This window comes from Salvelinus namaycush, chromosome 33 (genome assembly GCF_016432855.1).
Source record: "Salvelinus namaycush isolate Seneca chromosome 33, SaNama_1.0, whole genome shotgun sequence".
NCBI lineage: Eukaryota > Metazoa > Chordata > Actinopteri > Salmoniformes > Salmonidae > Salvelinus > Salvelinus namaycush.
This window is the reverse complement of record NC_052339.1, coordinates 22,140,018-22,160,206: the sequence shown is the minus strand read 5'-3', so window position 1 is coordinate 22,160,206 and position 20,189 is coordinate 22,140,018. Positions and strand designations below refer to the sequence as shown.

The window sequence follows — 20,189 nt, the reverse complement described above, 5'->3', positions numbered from 1 at the left end:
ACAGGACTAACATACCACAGCTCCCCAGTCCTACACACAGCTCTTCCCTCCTACAGTACTTACATACCACGCTCCCAGTCCTACATACTATCAACTACAACAGCCTCCCGATCCTACACACCAGCCCCAGTCCTACATACTACAATACCACAGCTCCCAGTCCTACATTACTAACTCCACAGCTACCAGTCCTACCAGTACTAACATACCACAGCTCCCAGTCTACACTAGCTCCCAAGGTCCAAGACCCAGCTACAACACAGTCTCCCTGTCACTACAGTACATAACATACACAGAAGCTCCAGGCATAGTCATGAACATACTCCCAGTAGCTCAGTCAGTACAAACAACTCCCAGTCCTACAAAGTAAACTAACTATCACAGCTCCAGTCCTACAGTACTATACACAGATCCTCACAACAAGCTCCCCAGTCCTACAGTCCAACACAGCTCCCAGTCCTACAGTACTAGCTACACAGCTCGACCAATCCTACAGTACTAACGACCACAGCTTCCCAGTGCCTACAGTACTAACATACCACAGCTCCAGTCCTACAGTACACATACACAGCTACCCCAGTCCTACTACAACCACAGCTCCCATTCCTACAGTACTAACATACCACAGCTACCAGTCCTACATACTAACATACCACAGCTCCCAGTTACAGTACTACATACAACAAGCTCCCAGTCCACAGTACTAACTACCACAGCTCCCAGTCCTACAGTACTCAAACCACAGCTCCCAGTCCTACTTAACTAACAGTACTACATCTACCATGCCCTACCACAGCTCCCGTCCTACAGTACTAACAAACCACAGCTCCCAGTCCTCACAGTACTAACATACCACAGCTACAAGCTCCAGTCCTACATATCACAGCTCCCAGTCCTACAGTACTAACATACCACAGCTCCCAGTCCTACAGTACCTAACACACCACAGCTCCTAGTCCTACAGTACCTACCCACTAACATACCCAAGCTCCAGTCCTACAGTACTACCCTCAGCCAGTACAAATCAAGCTCCCAGTCTACAGTACTAACATACCAGCAGCTACCAAGTCCTACAGTAACTAACATACCAACAGCTCCCAGTTCTACAGTACTAACATACCCACAGCTCCCAGTCCCTACAGTACTAACATACACACAGCTCCCATCCTACAGTACTAACATACCACAGTTCCCAGTCCTACAGTACTAACATACCACCAGCTCCAGTCCTACAGTACTAAGATACCACAGCTACCAGTCCTACAGTACTAACATACACAGCTCCCAGTCCTACGATACTAATTACCACAGCTCCCAGTCCTACAACACAGTCATCCTACACATACCACAGCTCCATCCACAGTACTAACATACCACATGCTACCCAGTCCTACAGTACTAACAATACCACAGCTACCAGTCCTACGACAGTACTAAGCCAAACCACAGCTCCCAGTCCTACAGTAACTAACATACCACACTTGCTCCCATGTCCTACAGTACTAACATACCACAGCTCCCCAGTCCTACAACAAAGTACTAACATACCACACAGCTACAGTCCTACATGTACTAACATACCACAGCTCCCAGTTCTACAGTACTAATAACCAACAGCTCCCAGTCACAGTACTAACAACATACCACAAAGCTACAGTCCTACAGTACAATACCACAAGCTCAGTCCTACAGTGCTAACATACCACAGCTCCCAGTCCTAGTACGTACTAACATACCCCAGCTCCCAGTCCTACATCTACAACCACAGCTCCCGTCCTAAGTCTAACATACTAACCTCCCATCTACAGTAACTAACATACCACCTACAGACTACCAGTCTACAGACACAGCTCCCAGTCCCTACAGTACTAACAATACACCAGTCCCCGTTCTAACAGTACTAACATACCACAGCTCCAGTTTACAGTACTAACGTACCACAGCTATCCCAGTCTACAGTACTAACAACCACAGCTCAGTCCTAGTACTAACAATAAAACAGTCAGTCACCAGTACTACATACCTCATTCCATCCTACCAGTACTAAACATACCACAGTACCCAGTCCTACCGTACTAACATACCACAGCTCCCAGTCCTACAGTACTAATGTACCACAGTCTCCCAGTCCTCAACACAGTCCCAGTCCTACAGTACTACATACCACAGCTACAGTCTACAGTATAACATAAACCACAGCTCCCGTCTACACGTAACTAACATACCACAGCTACCGTCCTACAGTACTAACATACACAAGCTCCCAGTCCTTACAGTACTAACATACCACAGCTCCCGTCCTACAGTACTAAACATACCACAGCTCCCATTCCTACAGTACTAACAATACCACAGCTCCCAGTCCTACAGTACTAACCACTAACCACAAGCTACCAGTCTACTAGCTACAGTGACCTACACGATACCACAGCTCCCAGTCCTACAGTATAACATACCACGGCTCCCAGTCCTACTTAACTACATACCACAGCTCCAACCTACAGTACTACATACCACAGCTCGCCATATCTACAGTACTACATCACACTACCCAGTCCTACAGTACTAAACATAACACACTCCCAGTCTACAGTAACTAAACCAAGCTCCCAGTCCTACAGTACTAACAGACCCAGCCCCGTCCTACATGTACTCATCCACAGTCCCAGTCCTACTACTAAACATACCACAGCTCCCAGTTCTACAGTACTAACATACACGCTCCCATTCCTACAGTACTAACATACCATCAGCTCCCATCCTACAGTACTAACATACCACAGCTCCCAGTCCTACAAACACAGCTCCCAGTCCTACAGTACTTACATACCACAGCTCCCATGTCCCTACAGTACTAACATACCACAGCTCCCAGTCCCTACAACACAGCTCCAGTCCCTACATACAACATACCACAAGCTCCCATCCTACAGTACTAACATACCACAGCTCCGATCCTACAGTACTAACATACCACCAGCTCCCATCCTACACGTAGCCTAACGTACCAGCTCCCTCTACAGTACTAAAATACCACAGCTCCCAGTCCCGCCCAGTACTAACAACCACAGCTCCCAGTCCTACAGTACTAACATATACACAGCTCCCAGTCTACAGTACTACAATCCACAGCTCCCGTCCTCAGTCTAACATAACCACAGTCCCAGTCTTACAGAACTAACATACCACAGTCTCTCCCATTCCCTACAGTACTACATACCACAGCTCCCGTCCTACAGTACTAACAAACACAGCTCCCAGTCTACAGTACTAACATTCCACACTCCCAGTCCACAGACTAACATACTCACAGGTCCTCAATCCTACAGTACTACACGAACCACAGCTCCCAGTCCTACATTATACACATACCACAGCTCCCAGTCCTACAGTACTAACATACCACAGTCCATCCTACAGTATATACATGCACAGCTCCCAGTCTACAGTACAACATACCACAGCTCCAGTCCTACAGTACTAACATAACAGCTCCCAGTCCTACACTACTACATACCACAGCTCCCAGTCTCTACAGTACTAACATACTACAGCTCCCGTCCTACAGTACTAACAATACCACAACTACCAGTCCATACTAAACAGCTCCAGTCCTACAGTACTAACATACCACACTACCAGTCCTACAGTACTAACATACCACAGCTCCCATTTCTCACAGTAGCTACATACCACAGCTCCTAGTCCTACGTACTAACATACCACAGCTCCGTCCTACAGTACTAACATACCACAGCTCCACAGTCCACAGTACACGTACTACAGCTCAGCTACACATACCAAGCTCCCAGTCCCTACAGTCTAACATACCACAGCTCTCACGTCCATACAGTACTAACACTATCACAGACTCCCAGTCCTACAGTACTACACCTACCATACTACCCATCCCTACATACTACAACCCAGCTCCCAGTCCTACAGTACAACAACCACAGCTCCCAGCTACAGTACTAACAATACTCACAGCTCCCAGTCCTACAGTAAACTAACATACCACAGCTCCCAGTCCTACAGTACTAACAACCACAGCCCCGTCCTACAGTACTAACATACCACAGCTCCCGTCCTACGTACTAAACACTCTCCAGTCTACATACTAACATACACAGCTCCCATCTACAGTACTAACATACCACGCTCCCATCCTACAGTACTAACTACCACAGCTCCCAGTCCTACAGTACTAACGTACCACAGCTCCGTCCTACATACTAACATAACACAGCTCCCATTTCTACAGTACTACATCCACACTCCCAGTCCTACACGTACTAACATACCACAGGTACCCAGTCCTACAGTACGTACAACATACCAACAGCTCCCGTTCGACATACTAACATACCACACGCTCCCAGTCCTACAGTACTAACTACACAGCTCCAGTTCTAACAGGTCAGTCTAACAGTCCACACACTCCCAGTCCTACATACTAACATACCACAGGTCCAATACTACAGTACTAACAACTACCACACGCTCCAGTCCTACAGTACTAACATACCACAGCTCCCCGTCCTACAGTCTACACATACCACAGTCCCAATCCTATACGTACTAACTACACAGTTACCAGTCCACAATACAACATACCACAGCTCCCAGTCCTACAGTACTAACATACCACAGCTCCCACTCCCTACATACTAACATACAGCTCCCAGCTCCTACAGTACTAACTCACTACACCCACTTCGCTACAGTACTAACATACCACACTACCAGCCTACAACACAGCTCAGTCTACAGTACTAACATCCACAGCTACCATTCCCTACAGTACTAACACATACCACAGCTCCCGTCTACAGACTAACATACACAGCCACAAGTCTCCTAGTCCCAGTACAGTACTAACATACCACAGCTCCCAGTCCTACAGTACTACAGTACCAACAAGCTCCCAGTCCTACAGTACTTACATACTACCAGCTCCCGGACCTACACACAGCTCCCAGTCCTACGTACTAAAACCACAGCTCTCAGTCTACAGTACTAACAACACACCAATCCTCAGTACTACATACCACACTCCAGTCCTACAGTACTAATCATACACAGCTCCCAGTCCTACAGTACTAACATACCAACAGCTCCCAGTCCTACCGTACTAACATACATCACAGCTCCCAGTCCTACAGTACTAACATACCACAGTACCCAGTCTACAGTGCTCACATACCACGACTCCAGTTCCCATATACAGTACTAACATACCACCCCATCCTACACTAAACCACAGCTCCAGTCTACAAGTACTAACATACCACAGCTCCCAGTCCTACAGTACTAATCACCCAAGCTCCCAGTCCACGTACAACATACCACAGCCTCCCAGATCCTACAGTACTAACATACCACAGCTCCCAGGTCCACATACTAACATACCACGCTCCCCAGTCCTTACAGTCACTAACATACCAGCTCCCAGTCCTACAGTAACTAACATCCACAGCTCCAATCTACAGGTACTAAGACTTACCACAGCTCCCAGTCCAACCTAGCAACCCAGTCCAGTCCTACGTACTACATCCCACAGCTCCCAGTCCTACAGTACTAACATACCACAGCTCAACACCAGTCTCAACTACAACACAGCTCCCAGTCCTACAGTTAAACATACCACAGCCCAGTCCTACAGTACTAACATACCACAGCTACCAGTCCTAACTAACATACCACAGCTCCCGTCCTACAGTCTACTACCACACTCCCAGTCTCAATACTAACATACACACAGCTCCCAGTCTACATACTAACAGTTCCCAGCTCCCGTCCTACAGTACTACATACCACAGTACCCCCGTTCCTACAGTACTAACATACCACAGCTCCCAGTCCTACAGTACTAACATACCACAGCTCCCAGTCCTAAGTACTAACGTCCACAGCTCCCATACCTACACACAGCTTCCCAGCCTACATATACATACCACAGCTCCCAGTCACAGTACTAACATAACCCAGCTCCCTCCTACAGTACTAACATACACAGCTCCCAGTCCTACAGTACTAACATACCACAATACCAGTCCTCCACAAGTCCCATACAGTACTAACATCCACTAGCTACCAGTCCTACAGTACTAACTACCACAGCTCCCAGTCGTACTACCACGTCGAACATACACAGTCCAGCTCCCCAGTCCTACAGTACTAACATACCACAGCTCCCAGTACACTACCAGTACTACTACATAACCACAGCTCCCAGTCCTACAGTACTAACATACCTACAGCTCCAGTCCTACAGTACCACACCAACGACTCCCAGTCCTACAGTACTAACTACACAGCTCCAGCTACATACTAACATACCACAGCTTCCCCATTTAACAGTACTAACATACCACAGCTCCACGTCCTACAGTACTAACATACCACAGCTCCCTCCTACAGTACTAACAAACCACAGCTCCCAGTCCTCAAGACTAACATACTACACTACAGCCTACAACCAGCTCCATGTCCTACAGTACTAACAAACACTCCCAGTCCACAGTACTAAACATACGCACAACACACATCCTACTCACATCCAGCTCCAGTCCTACAGTACTACATACCACAGCTCCCAGTCCTACAGTACTAACTAACCACAGCTCCCAGTCCTACAGTCTACATACACAGCTCCACAGTCCTACAGTACTAACATACCACAGCTACCAGTCTACATACACCGCTCCCAGTTCTACAGTAACTAACAACCACAGCTACCAGTCCTACAGTACTAACATACCACACTCCCAGTTCTACAGTACTAACATACCACAGCTCCCAGTCCTACAGTATAACATACCACAGCTCCCAGTCCTAACATACTAACATACCACAGCTTCCCAGTCCTACAGTTATAACAACCACAAGCTCCCAGTCCTACAGTACTACACATACCACAGCTACCACAGTCCGACAGTACTACATACCCACAGCTCCCATCTACTACATTAACAAGACACACACTACCCAGTCTACCACAGTCCCAGTCCTACAGTACTAACTAACCACAGCCCAGTCCTACAGTAACTAACATACCACAGCTCCCAGTCCTACAGTAACTAACATACCCCAGCTACCAGTCCTTCTACCATACTTAACAAACACACAGCTCCCAGTCCTACAGTACTAACATACCACAGCTCCAGTCCTACACGTACTACACATACCACGACTCCCAGTCCTACAGTACTAACATCAACACCACAGTCTACCCAAGTCCTCTACAGTACTAAATCATCACCTACATCCTCCCAGTCCTACAGTACTAACATACCACAACTACCAGTCCTCATCAACACAGCTCCACCAGCTCCTAACGTACTAACATACACGCTCCAGTCCTACGTACTTACATACCCAGCTCCCAGTCTAACAGTACTAACATACCACAGCTCCCAGTCCTACAGTACTAACAATACCCAGCCCCAGTCCTACAGTACTAACTACACAGCTCCCAGTCTACAGTACTAAATACCACAGCTCCCAGTCCTACAGTAACTAACATACCACATCCCAGTCCTACAGTACTAACATACCACAGCTCCAGTCCTACAGTACTAAATGTCCACCACCGCATACCAGTCCCTACAACACAGTCCCAGTCCTACAGTACTAACATACCACAGCTACCAGTCCTACAGTACTAACATACCACAGCTCCCAGTCCTACAGTACTAACATACCACAGCTACCAGTCCTACAGTACTAACATACCAAAACAGCTCCCAGTCCTACAGTACTAACATACCACAGCTCCCCTAGTCCGACAGTACTAAACATAACCACAGCTCCCAGTCCTACAGTACTAACAAACCACAAGCTCCAGTCCTACAGTACTAACATCCACAGCTCCAGTCCTACAGTACTAACATACCCACAGCTCCCATCCTACAGTACAAATACCACGCTCCCAGTCTACAGTATACATACCACAGCTACCAGTCCTACAGTACTACATACCACAGCTCCAATCCTACAGTACTAACATACCACAGCTCCCAGTCCTACAGTACTACATACCACGCTCCCAGTCCTCAGTACTAAATCATAACAATCACACAGCTCCCAGTCCTACAGTACTAACTACCACAGCTACCAGTCCTACATATAAAACATACCACAGCTCCCAGTCCTACAGTACTAACATACCACGCTCCAGTCCTACAGTACTAACATACCACTAGCAGTCCAGTCCTACATACTAACATACCACAGCTCACCAGTCTCTACAGTACTACATACCCAAGCTCCCAGTCCTACAGTACTAACATACCACAGCTCCCAGTCCTAGTACTAACATACTACCCTCCAGTCCTACAGTACTAACATACCCACACTACCAGTCCTACCAACACCTCTCCAGTCCTACAGTAATAACATACCACAGCTCCCAGTTCTACAGTATAACATAACACAGCTCCCAGTCCTACTCAGTCCTAACATACACAGCTCCCAGTCCTACAGTACTAACATTACCACAGCTCCCAGTCCTACAGTACTAACATACCACAGCTCCCATTCCTACAGTACTAACATACCACAGCTCCCAGTCTACAGTACTAACATACCACAGCTGACCAGTCCTACAGTACTAACATACCACAGCTCCCAGTCCCTACGATACTAATGTACCACAGCTCCCATCCACAACACAGGTCCCGTCTACAGTACTAACATACCACAGCTCCAGTCCTACAGTACTTAACATACCACAGCTCCCAGTCCTACAGTACTAAACTACCACAGCCCAGTTACTTACAGTCTAACAGACCAAGCTCCCAGTCCTACAGTAACTAACATACCACACTCCCAGTCCTACTACTAACATACCACAGCTCCAGTCCTACAGTACTAACATACCAAGCTCCCAGTCCTACAGTACTAACATACACCATCAGCTCACATACCAAGTCCTACAGTACTACATACCACAGCTCCCAGTCCTACATTACTAACATACCACAGTCCCAGTCCTAACTAGTACTAACAGTACCATCACTCCAGTCCTACAGTCCATGACATACCACAGCTCCCAGATCCTACAGTACTAACAACCACAGCTCCCATCCTCCTACATACACATACCCAGCTCCCAGTCCTACAGTACTAACTACCACCCTCCCAGTCTTACAGTCAACATACCACAGCTCCCCAGTCCTACAGTAAGTCCAGACAACACAGTCCAGTCCTACAGTACTACATACCACTCCATCCTACAGTACTAACACCATTCGCTCCACAGTTCTACCGTACTACATACACAGCTCCAGTCCTACAGTACTCACGAACATACCACAGCTCCCAGTCCTACAGTACTAACAACCGCACCACCACCCGCTCCCAGTCCTACAGTAACACAACCACAGCTCCCAGTCCTACAGTACTAACATACCACCTGCTCCCAGTCCTACAACACGTAGTCTACAGAAAATACCACGCTCCAGTCCTACAGTTATACTAACATACCCAGGCTACCAGTCCCTACAGTACTAACATACCATAGCTCCCAGTCCCTACAACATAAGCTCCCATCTACGTACCACAGCTCCCAGTCCTACAGTACTAACTACCACAGCTCCCAGTCCTCACAGTCTAATCACACAGCTCCAGTTCCTACAGTACTACATCCACAGCATCCCCAGTCCTACAGTACTAACACATACCACCAAGGCTCCCCAGTCCTACATACACATACCCGCTCCCGTCCTAGCAGTAATACATACCACAGCTCCCAGTCCTACAGTACTAACATACCACAGTCCCATATCCTACAGTACTAGCTATACCACAGCCCCAGTCTACAGTACCACAACCACAGCTCCCAGTCCTACAGTACTAACATACCACAGCTACCCAGTCTACATACATAACATACCACAGCTCCCAGTCCTACAGTACTACACTACCACAGCTCCCAGTCCTACAGTACTAACATCCATAACTCACCAGTGTCCTAAAACACAGCTTCCCAGTCCTACAGTTAACTAACATACCACTGCTACCGTCCTCAGTTACTAAACTACCACAGCTCTCCGTCTACAGTACTACAACCACAGCTCCAGTCTCAGACTACATACCCAGCTCCCATCCTACAGTATCTAACATACCACAGCTCCAGTCCACAGTACTAACATACCACAGCTCCAGTCCTACAGTACTAAACATACCACAGCTCCCAGTCCTAACAGTACTAACATCTAACCACGCTCCCAGTCCTACACAAACAACAGCTCCCGTCCTACAGTACTATTACCACAGCTCCCAGTCCACAAACACAGTCCCAGTCCTACAGTACTACATACCACACTACCAGTCTACAGTACTAACATACCACAGCCTCCAGTCCTACAGTAACTACATAACCACAGCTACCAGTCCTACAGTACTAACATACCACAGCTCCCAGTTCCTACAGTACTACATACCACAGCTCCCAGTCATACAGTACTAACATACCACGCTACCATCTAGCAATCAACATACCCAGCTCCCTTACAGTATAACATACCACAGCTCCCAGTCCTACAGTACTAACATACCCAGCTCCCAGTCTACCCAGCTCAGTCTACACAAGTCCCAGTCCTACATACTAACATACCACAGCTCCCAGCCTACAGTACTAACATACCACAGCTCCCAGTCCTACAGTACTAACATACCACAGCTCACCAGTTCTACAGTACTACATAACCACAGCTTCCCAGTCCTACAAGTACTAACATACCACAGTCTCCTCAGTCCTACAGTACTACACTACCACAGCTTCCACAGTCCCAGTTACTACACACCACAGCTCCCGTCCTACAGTATAACATACTACAGCTCCCAGTCCTACAGTACTAACATTACCACACTACCAGTCCTACAACACAGCTCCCAGTTCCTACAGGTACTAACATACCACAGCTCCCGTTCTACAGTACTAACATACCACAGCTCCCCAGTACTTACAGTACTACATTACCACAGCTCCCAGTCCTACAGTACTGAACATACCACAGCTCCCAGTCCTACAGTACAACATACCGACACTCCCAAGTCCTACAGTACTAACATACACAGCTCCCATCCTACATTACTAACATACCACATAGCTACCAGTCCTACAGTACAACATACCACAGCTCCCAGTCCTACAGTCACTAATGTACCCAGCTCCCAGTCTCACACCAGGTCCAGTCCTAAGTACTAACATACCACAGCTACAGCTTCCTACGTATCAACAGACCACAGCTCCCAGTCCTACAGTACTAACATACCACAGCTACCATCCTAACAGTACTAACCATACCACAGCTTCCACAGTCCCTACAGTACTAACAAACCACAGCTCCCAGTCCTACGTACTAACAATACACAGCTCCCAGTCCTACAGTAACTAACATACCACGCTCCCAAGTCCTACGTACTAATACCACAGCTTACCAGTCCTACAGTACTAACATACCACAGCTCCAGTCCTACAGTACTAACATCCACAGCTACGTCACAGACTCCATACCACAGCTACAGTTACAGTACTAAACATACCACAGCTCCCAATCCCTATACAGTACTAACATACCACAGCTCCCAGTCCTACAGTACTAACATACCACAGCTCCAGTCCTCAGTTAAAATACCACAGCTCCCAGTCCCTACAGTACTAACATACCACAGCTACCAGTCCTACAGTACTAACATACCACAGCTCCCAGTCCTACGTACTACAACACACAGCTCCAGTTCTAACAGTACTAACAAACCACAGCTCCCAGTGTCCCTACTGTACTAACATACCACAGCTCCCAGTCCTACAGTACTAACATTACAACAGCTCACCAGTCCCTACAGTACTAACACAAGCTCACCCCAAGCTCCCAGTCCTACAGTACTAACATAACACAGCTCCCAGTCCTACATACTAACATTACCACAACTACAGTCACAACACAGCTCCCAGTCCTACAGTACTAACATACACAGCTAACCAGTTCTACAGTACTAAAATACCACAGTCCCGTTTACAGTACTAACATACCACTGCTCCCGTCCTACAGTACTAACATACCACAGCTACCCAGTCTACAGTACTAACATTCCACAGCTCCCAGTCCTAACAGTACTAACATACCACAGCTCCAGTCCTACAGTACTAACATACCACAGCTACAGTCCTACAGTACTAACATACCACAGCTCCCAGTCCTACAGTACTAATTGTACCACAGCTACCACAGGTCCTACAACACAGGTCCCATTCCTACAGTACTAACATACCACATGCTACCAGTACCTACAGTACTAACATACCACAGACTCCCAGTCCTACAGTACTAACATACCACAGCTAACTACATAGCTCCGTCACAGCACAAGTCACCTAAATACTAACATACTACACCTCCCAGTCCTCAACACGTCACTACACAAAAAAAAGCCCTCCCAGTCCTACATATAACATACCACAGCTACCAGTTCTACAGTAACTAACATACCACAGCTACCCCGTCCTACAGTACGTACATAACCACAGCTACCAGTCCTACAGTACTAACCACCAGCTCCCTTCCTAGCCAGAACTAACATACCCAGTCCCAGTCCTACAGTACTACATACCACACGCCCTACCCAGTCCTACAGTACTACATATACCACAGCTCCCAATCCTACATAACTAACATACCACAGCTCCAGTCCTACAGTACTAACACCACACATCGCCAGTCCTACAGCTAACATACACAGCTCCCAATCACAGTACTAACATAACCACAGCTACCCAGTCCATACGTACTAACATACCACAGCTCGCCAGTCCTAGTACTAACACCCACAGCTCCCAGTCCTACAGTACTACACTACCAGCTCCCAGTTCTACATTCCTACATACCACAGCTCCCGTCCATACAGTACTAACATTACCACAGCTCCCAGTCCTACAGTACTACACATACCAGACAGCTCCCACAGTCCTCTAGTAGTCACACATAGCTCCCAGTCCTACAGTACTTACACACAGCTCCCAGTCCTACAGTACCAACATAACCACAGCTCCCAGTCCTACCTAAACACAGCTCCCAGTCCTTACAGTACTAACATACCACAGCTCCAGTCTACAGTACTAACTACCACACTACAGTCCTACAGTACTACATACACAGTCCCAGTCCTACAACATAGCTCCCGTCCTAACGTACCACAGCTCCCAGTCCTACAGTACTAACAGTACACAGCTCCCAGCTCCTACAGTACTAAATAACACAGCTCCAGTTTCTCCAGTACATCCACAGCTCCCAGTCTCTACATCACTAACATACCAGGTACAGCTACAGTACTCACTACAGTACTAACATACCACAGCTCCCAGTCCTACAGTTACTAACATACTCACAGCCTCCCAGTCCTACAGTACTAACATACCACAGGTCCTCCATCCGACAGTACTAACATACCACAGCTACCAGTCTACAGTACTAACATACCACAGCTCCCAGTCATACAACATAGCTCCCAGTCCCCTACGTACACAGCTCCCAGTCCTACAGTACTAACCGTACCACAGCTCCCAGTCTACCGTACTAACTAACAACACAGCTCACCAGTGTCTACAGTACTAACATTCACAGCTCCCAGTCCCTACAGTACTAACATACCCAGGTCCCAATCCTACCGTACTAACATACCAACCTCCAGTCCTACAGTACTAACATACCAATGCTCCCAGTCTACAGTACTAATACCACAGGTCTCCAGTCCACAGTACTAACATACCACAGCTCCCAGTCCTACGCTACTAACATACCACAGCTCCCAGTCCTACAGTCTAACATACTACAGCTCCAGTCCCTACGTACTCAACATACCACAACTACCAGTCCTAAAACACAGCTCCCAGTCCTACAGTACTAACATACACCACAGCTACGGATCCTACAGTACTACATACCACAGCTCCCAGTTCTACAGTTACAACATACACAGTCTCCAGTCCTACAGTACTAACATACCACAGCTCCCAGTCCTACAGTACTAAAATACCACAGCTCCCAGTCCTACAGTACTAACATACCACAGCTTCCCCCCCCCCCCCCACACACCTTAATGTTCTTTACTCTACTCCCCCACTCAGTGTTCTAAAGTCTAGCAATGCTATTTCCCCCCAATCCAAGCTGGTTGTTCTTTCCTTGAAACTCTAGAGGCAGGCCACCTCTGACCCCTGGCCCAGCGCATGTAGCCCCCTCGGAGGGGGGTGAGGGGTCAGGGGTCAGCCCAGTGTCTGTTCTGTGCAGACTGTGTGCGAAACAGAGTGGGAGCCCATGGACCTCCAGTAATCCCTCTCCAGTTTCCCACAGTAACCAACCACTAACCAGTCAGGCCCTCAGTCTCTGTCCTACAGTAACCAACCACTAACCAGTCAGGCCCTCAGTATCTGTCCCACAGTAACCAACCACTAACCAGTCAGGTCCTCAGTCTCTGTCCCACAGTAACCAACCACTAACCAGTCAGGTCCTCAGTCTCTGTCCTACAGTAACAAACCACTAACCAGTCAGGCCCTCAGTCTCTGTCCCACAGTAACCAACCACTAACCAGTCAGGTCCTCAGTCTCTGTCCCACAGTAACCAACCACTAACCAGTCAGGTCCTCAGTCTCTGTCCCACAGTAACCAACCACTAACCAGTCAGGTCCTCAGTCTCTGTCCCACAGTAACCAACCACTAACCAGTCAGGTCCTCAGTCTCTGTCCTACAGTAACCAACCACTAACCAGTCAGGTCCTCAGTCTCTGTCCTACAGTAACCAACCACTAACCAGTCAGGTCCTCAGTCTCTGTCCCACAGTAACCAACCACTAACCAGTCAGGTCCTCAGTCTCTGTCCCACAGTAACCAACCACTAACCAGTCGGGCCCTCAGTCTCTGTCCCACAGTAACCAACCACTAACCAGTCAGGTCCTCAGTCTCTGTCCCACAGTAACCAACCACTAACCAGTCAGGCCCTCAGTCTCTGTCCTACAGTAACCAACCACTAACCAGTCAGGCCCTCAGTATCTGTCCCACAGTAACCAACCACTAACCAGTCAGGTCCTCAGTCTCTGTCCCACAGTAACCAACCACTAACCAGTCAGGTCCTCAGTCTCTGTCCTACAGTAACAAACCACTAACCAGTCAGGCCCTCAGTCTCTGTCCCACAGTAACCAACCACTAACCAGTCAGGTCCTCAGTCTCTGTCCCACAGTAACCAACCACTAACCAGTCAGGTCCTCAGTCTCTGTCCCACAGTAACCAACCACTAACCAGTCAGGCCCTCAGTCTCTGTCCCACAGTAACCAACCACTAACCAGTCAGGTCCTCAGTCTCTGTCCCACAGTAACCAACCACTAACCAGTCAGGCCCTCAGTCTCTGTCCCACAGTAACCAACCACTAACCAGTCAGGCCCTCAGTCTCTGTCCCACAGTAACCAACCACTAACCAGTCAGGTCCTCAGTCTCTGTCCCACAGTAACCAACCACTAACCAGTCAGGCCCTCAGTCTCTGTCCCACAGTAACCAACCACTAACCAGTCAGGTCCTCAGTCTCTGTCCCACAGTAACCAACCACTAACCAGTCAGGTCCTCAGTCTCTGTCCCACAGTAACCAACCACTAACCAGTCAGGCCCTCAGTCTCTGTCCCACAGTAACCAACCACTAACCAGTCAGGCCCTCAGTCTCTGTCCCACAGTAACCAACCACTAACCAGTCAGGCCCTCAGTCTCTGTCCCACAGTAACCAACCACTAACCAGTCAGGCCCTCAGTCTCTGTCCCACAGTAACCAACCACTAACAAGTCAGGCCCTCAGTCTCTGTCCTACAGTAACCAGCCACTAACCAGTCAGGTCCTCAGTCTCTGTCCCACAGTAACCAACCACTAACCAGTCAGGTCCTCAGTCTCTGTCCCACAGTAACCAACCACTAACCAGTCAGGTCCTCAGTCTCTGTCCCACAGTAACCAACCACTAACCAGTCAGGTCCTCAGTCTCTGTCCCACAGTAACCAACCACTAACCAGTCAGGCCCTCAGTCTCTGTCCCACAGTAACCAACCACTAACCAGTCAGGTCCTCAGTCTCTGTCCCACAGTAACCAACCACTAACCAGTCAGGTCCTCAGTCTCTGTCCCACAGTAACCAACCACTAACCAGTCAGGCCCTCAGTCTCTGTCCCACAGTAACCAACCACTAACCAGTCAGGTCCTCAGTCTCTGTCCCACAGTAACCAACCACTAACCAGTCAGGCCCTCAGTCTCTGTCCCACAGTAACCAACCACTAACCAGTCAGGCCCTCAGTCTCTGTCCCACAGTAACCAACCACTAACCAGTCAGGTCCTCAGTCTCTGTCCCACAGTAACCAACCACTAACCAGTCAGGCCCTCAGTCTCTGTCCCACAGTAACCAACCACTAACCAGTCAGGTCCTCAGTCTCTGTCCCACAGTAACCAACCACTAACCAGTCAGGCCCTCAGTCTCTGTCCCACAGTAACCAACCACTAACCAGTCAGGTCCTCAGTCTCTGTCCCACAGTAACCAACCACTAACCAGTCAGGTCCTCAGTCTCTGTCCCACAGTAACCAACCACTAACCAGTCAGGCCCTCAGTCTCTGTCCCACAGTAACCAACCACTAACCAGTCAGGCCCTCAGTCTCTGTCCCACAGTAACCAACCACTAACCAGTCAGGTCCTCAGTCTCTGTCCTACAGTAACCAACCACTAACCAGTCAGGCCCTCAGTCTCTGTCCCACAGTAACCAGCCACTAACCAGTCAGGCCCTCAGTCTCTGTCCCACAGTAACCAACCACTAACCAGTCAGGTCCTCAGTCTCTGTCCTACAGTAACCAACCACTAACCAGTCAGGTCCTCAGTCTCTGTCCCACAGTAACCAACCACTAACCAGTCAGGTCCTCAGTCTCTGTCCCACAGTAACCAACCACTAACCAGTCAGGTCCTCAGTCTCTGTCCCACAGTCGGCCCTCTGCTCTGACACACTGCTCTGTTCATTGAAGGAGAATTCATCAAACGGTCTAGAATGGTAAAGCCCAATTTGGCAGCAGGACTTGTCCTTTAGTTTTGGAATATTGCCTTGAATTGGAATGTCTATTTGAACTAGTTCACAACTTTCCATTCTATAGTTCTTGTGTTGTCATACTGTTCCAGATTGATGGACTACAGACTAAAGAGCCTACACGGGCTGGTTGGGTTGAGGAAGCACATGCGTCTATAGGAGAGCTTGTGTTTTGCTGTGGTGCTCTGACACAGCTAGAGCTGCTCCATGGTGGGAGTGTTTGGGTACATGTTTATATGTATCTGCGTGTATTAATGTCTGTCCTGACCTCCTCTCTCTCTGTGTGTACTTCAGAGCTGCGAGACTTTGAGCAAGACAACCAGCAGGACATTGAGGTGGATGAGGGGAACACGGCTTTGATCCAGTGTCACCTCCCTGAGAGCCAGCCCAAGGCACAGGTTCGCTACAGTGTCAAACAGGAGTGGCTCGAGACCTCCAAAGGTATGGATCTATCGTTCTGTTACAGGCTTATTATCTCTACCTCTCTATTAGCATTCTATTCCTCTCTCTCTCACTTTCTCGCTCTCTCTCCTCTTACTCTCTCTGATATTGTCATTAGTACTTTCTCTCTCTGTCATTCTTTCTCTTTCGCTCCCCCCTCTTTCTTTCTCTGTCCTTCTCATTAGTAATTTCTCTCTCGCTCTCTCTCTCTCTCGCTCTTTTACTATCTCTTTCCCTGGATTACTGGAATGCTGTATCTATCCTGCTATCTGGCCCATCATAAAACTGCAGATAAGGCAGCTCTATCTGGGGAATGTTGAAACATGGGAATACTCTTGTTTGTTTTGCAACCATTTATTTCTTGAGCTCTTTGAGAAAAAATCCCCACTCCTCTGTGGCTGGTATATAGATGGCTGGGAGCTGTATGTAGGGCTGTAGGCAGGGCTGTAGATCGGGCTGTAGGCAGGGCTGTGTGGCTTATCAGATAGCGGGAAATGATAACCACATTGAAGAGAGTTTACTGGCTGGCTCTCAGTAAAACTCCAGGGTGCCTCCATGTGGCTGGTGCTGACAGTGCACTCTGTTGTTGAAAGAGACTCGTAGGCCTACTGCTATTGCCTGCTCAGGTTCCTCAACTTACTATCTTTCCTAAAAAACTGATCTGGGACTTTAAAACTATTTGATATTATATATATATATGTCCATGCCCAAGGATAACAACCACAGAATTGTCTCTCGGATCAGTTCTAAGGACCAGTACCAATACCCAGCCAGCCCAGCCTTGCTGATTAAATCCACCCCCTGTCTGTTTGTGTCAACAGGGAACTACCTGATCATGCCATCAGGGAACCTGCAGATAGCCAACGCCACTCTGGACGATGAGGGGCCCTACAAGTGTGCTGCTTACAACCCTGTCACACAGGAGGTCAAGACCTCCACCTCCACTGACCGCCTGCGCATACGCCGTGAGTGAGCACATCACGACCAAACACTGACCAAACACGACTAAACACTGACCAAACACGACTAAACACTGACCATGAACAGATACAGCATACACACCTTCCTCTGTAAATGTCTAATTGACAAAGTCATTTAGATCATTTAACTCTTGGCCTACAATTTCCGCGCCCTGCGGAAATCTAATTAACATAACAATAAAAAAGATCCCCATCAAAATACGTCTGTTTAAGCTAGAGATATCAGTGTTTTTGCCTGGGCTGAGTCTCAATCTGCCGATATCGCCCTTCCGCATCTGTGGTGAAAGGTGGCAGAGCTAGAGCGGTGTTTGTCAGACCATGAGACATCCCGGAAATCAGTCTTCTCAGGTCTGTAGCTTCATAATGTTTTGGCCACAAAGTATTATGACCACTTTATGAAAAGATGGGACTCTCACGAACATGATGTCGTTCTCCGTTTTGCTCTAGGATGACCACACGCCTCAGATTTGTCTGAAGGTCCCCGGTACCAGTTTAAAACAATTATGGAAGTATACAGTACCAGTCAAATGTTTGGACACACCTACTCATTCAAGGGTTTTTCTTTATTTTTACTATTTTCTACATTGTACAATAATAGTGAAGAAATCAAAACTATGAAATAACACAAATGGAATCCTGTAGTAACCAAAAAAGTGTTAAACAAATCAAAATATATTTTAGATTCTTCAATGTAGCCACCCTTTGCCTTGATGACAGCTTTGCACACTCTTGGCATTCTCTCAACCAGCCTCACCTGGAATGCTTTTCCAACAGTCTTAAAGGAGTTCCCACATATGCTGAGCACTTGTTGGCTGCTTTTCCTTCACTCTGCGGTCCAACTCATCCCAAACAATCTCAATTTGGTTGAGGTCGGGTGATTGTGGAGGCCAGGTCATCTGATGCAGCACTCCATCACTATCATTCATGGTCAAACTAGCCCTTACACAGCCTGGAGGTGTATTGGGTCATTGTCCTGTTGAAAAACAAATGATAGTCCCACTAAGCGCAACCAGATGAGATGGCGTGTCGCTGCAGAATGCTGTGGTAGCCATGCTGGTTAAGTGTGCCTTGAATTCTAAATAAATCACTGACATGGTAACCAGCAAAGCACCCCACACCATCACACCTCTTCCTCCATGCTTCACAGTGGGAACCACACATGCCGAGATCAATCCGTTCACCTACTCTGCGTCTCACAAAGACACGGCAGTTGGAACCAAAAATCACAAATTTGGTCTCATCAGACTAAAGGACAGATTATTTTTTTTGCTTATTTGAGCTGTTCTTGACCTAATATGGACTTTTATCAAATAGGGCTATCTTCTGTATACCATCCCTACCTTGTCACAACACAACTGATTGGCTCAAATGCATTAAAAAGGAAAGAAATTCCACAAATTAACTTTTAAAAATGCACACCTGTTAATTGAAAATGCATTCCAGGTGACTACCTAATGAAGCTGGTTGAGAGAATGCCAAGAGTGTGCAAAGCCATCATCAAGCCAAAGGGTGGCTGCTTTGAAGAATCTCAAATATAAAATATATTTTGATTTGTTTTACACTTTTTTGGTTATTACATGATTCCATATGTGTTATTTCATAGTTTTGATTATTCTACAATGTAGAAAATAGTAAAAATAAAGAAAAACCCTTAGCTGTGTCCAAACTTTTGA

At 47.6% G+C, this 20,189-nt stretch overlaps 1 protein-coding gene across 1 annotated transcript in view; it reads left to right on the top strand.

Annotated features, from left to right (window-relative positions):
- LOC120027703 (brother of CDO-like) overlaps nt 1-20,189 on the top strand; it is a 76,274-nt gene that overhangs the window by 46,200 nt on the left and 9,885 nt on the right. Inside the window, exons 2-3 of the mRNA XM_038972693.1 lie at nt 17,390-17,536; nt 18,358-18,501. Of these exons, the coding sequence (XP_038828621.1) occupies nt 17,390-17,536; nt 18,358-18,501 (291 nt within the window). The remainder of the gene's footprint in view (nt 1-17,389; nt 17,537-18,357; nt 18,502-20,189) is intronic.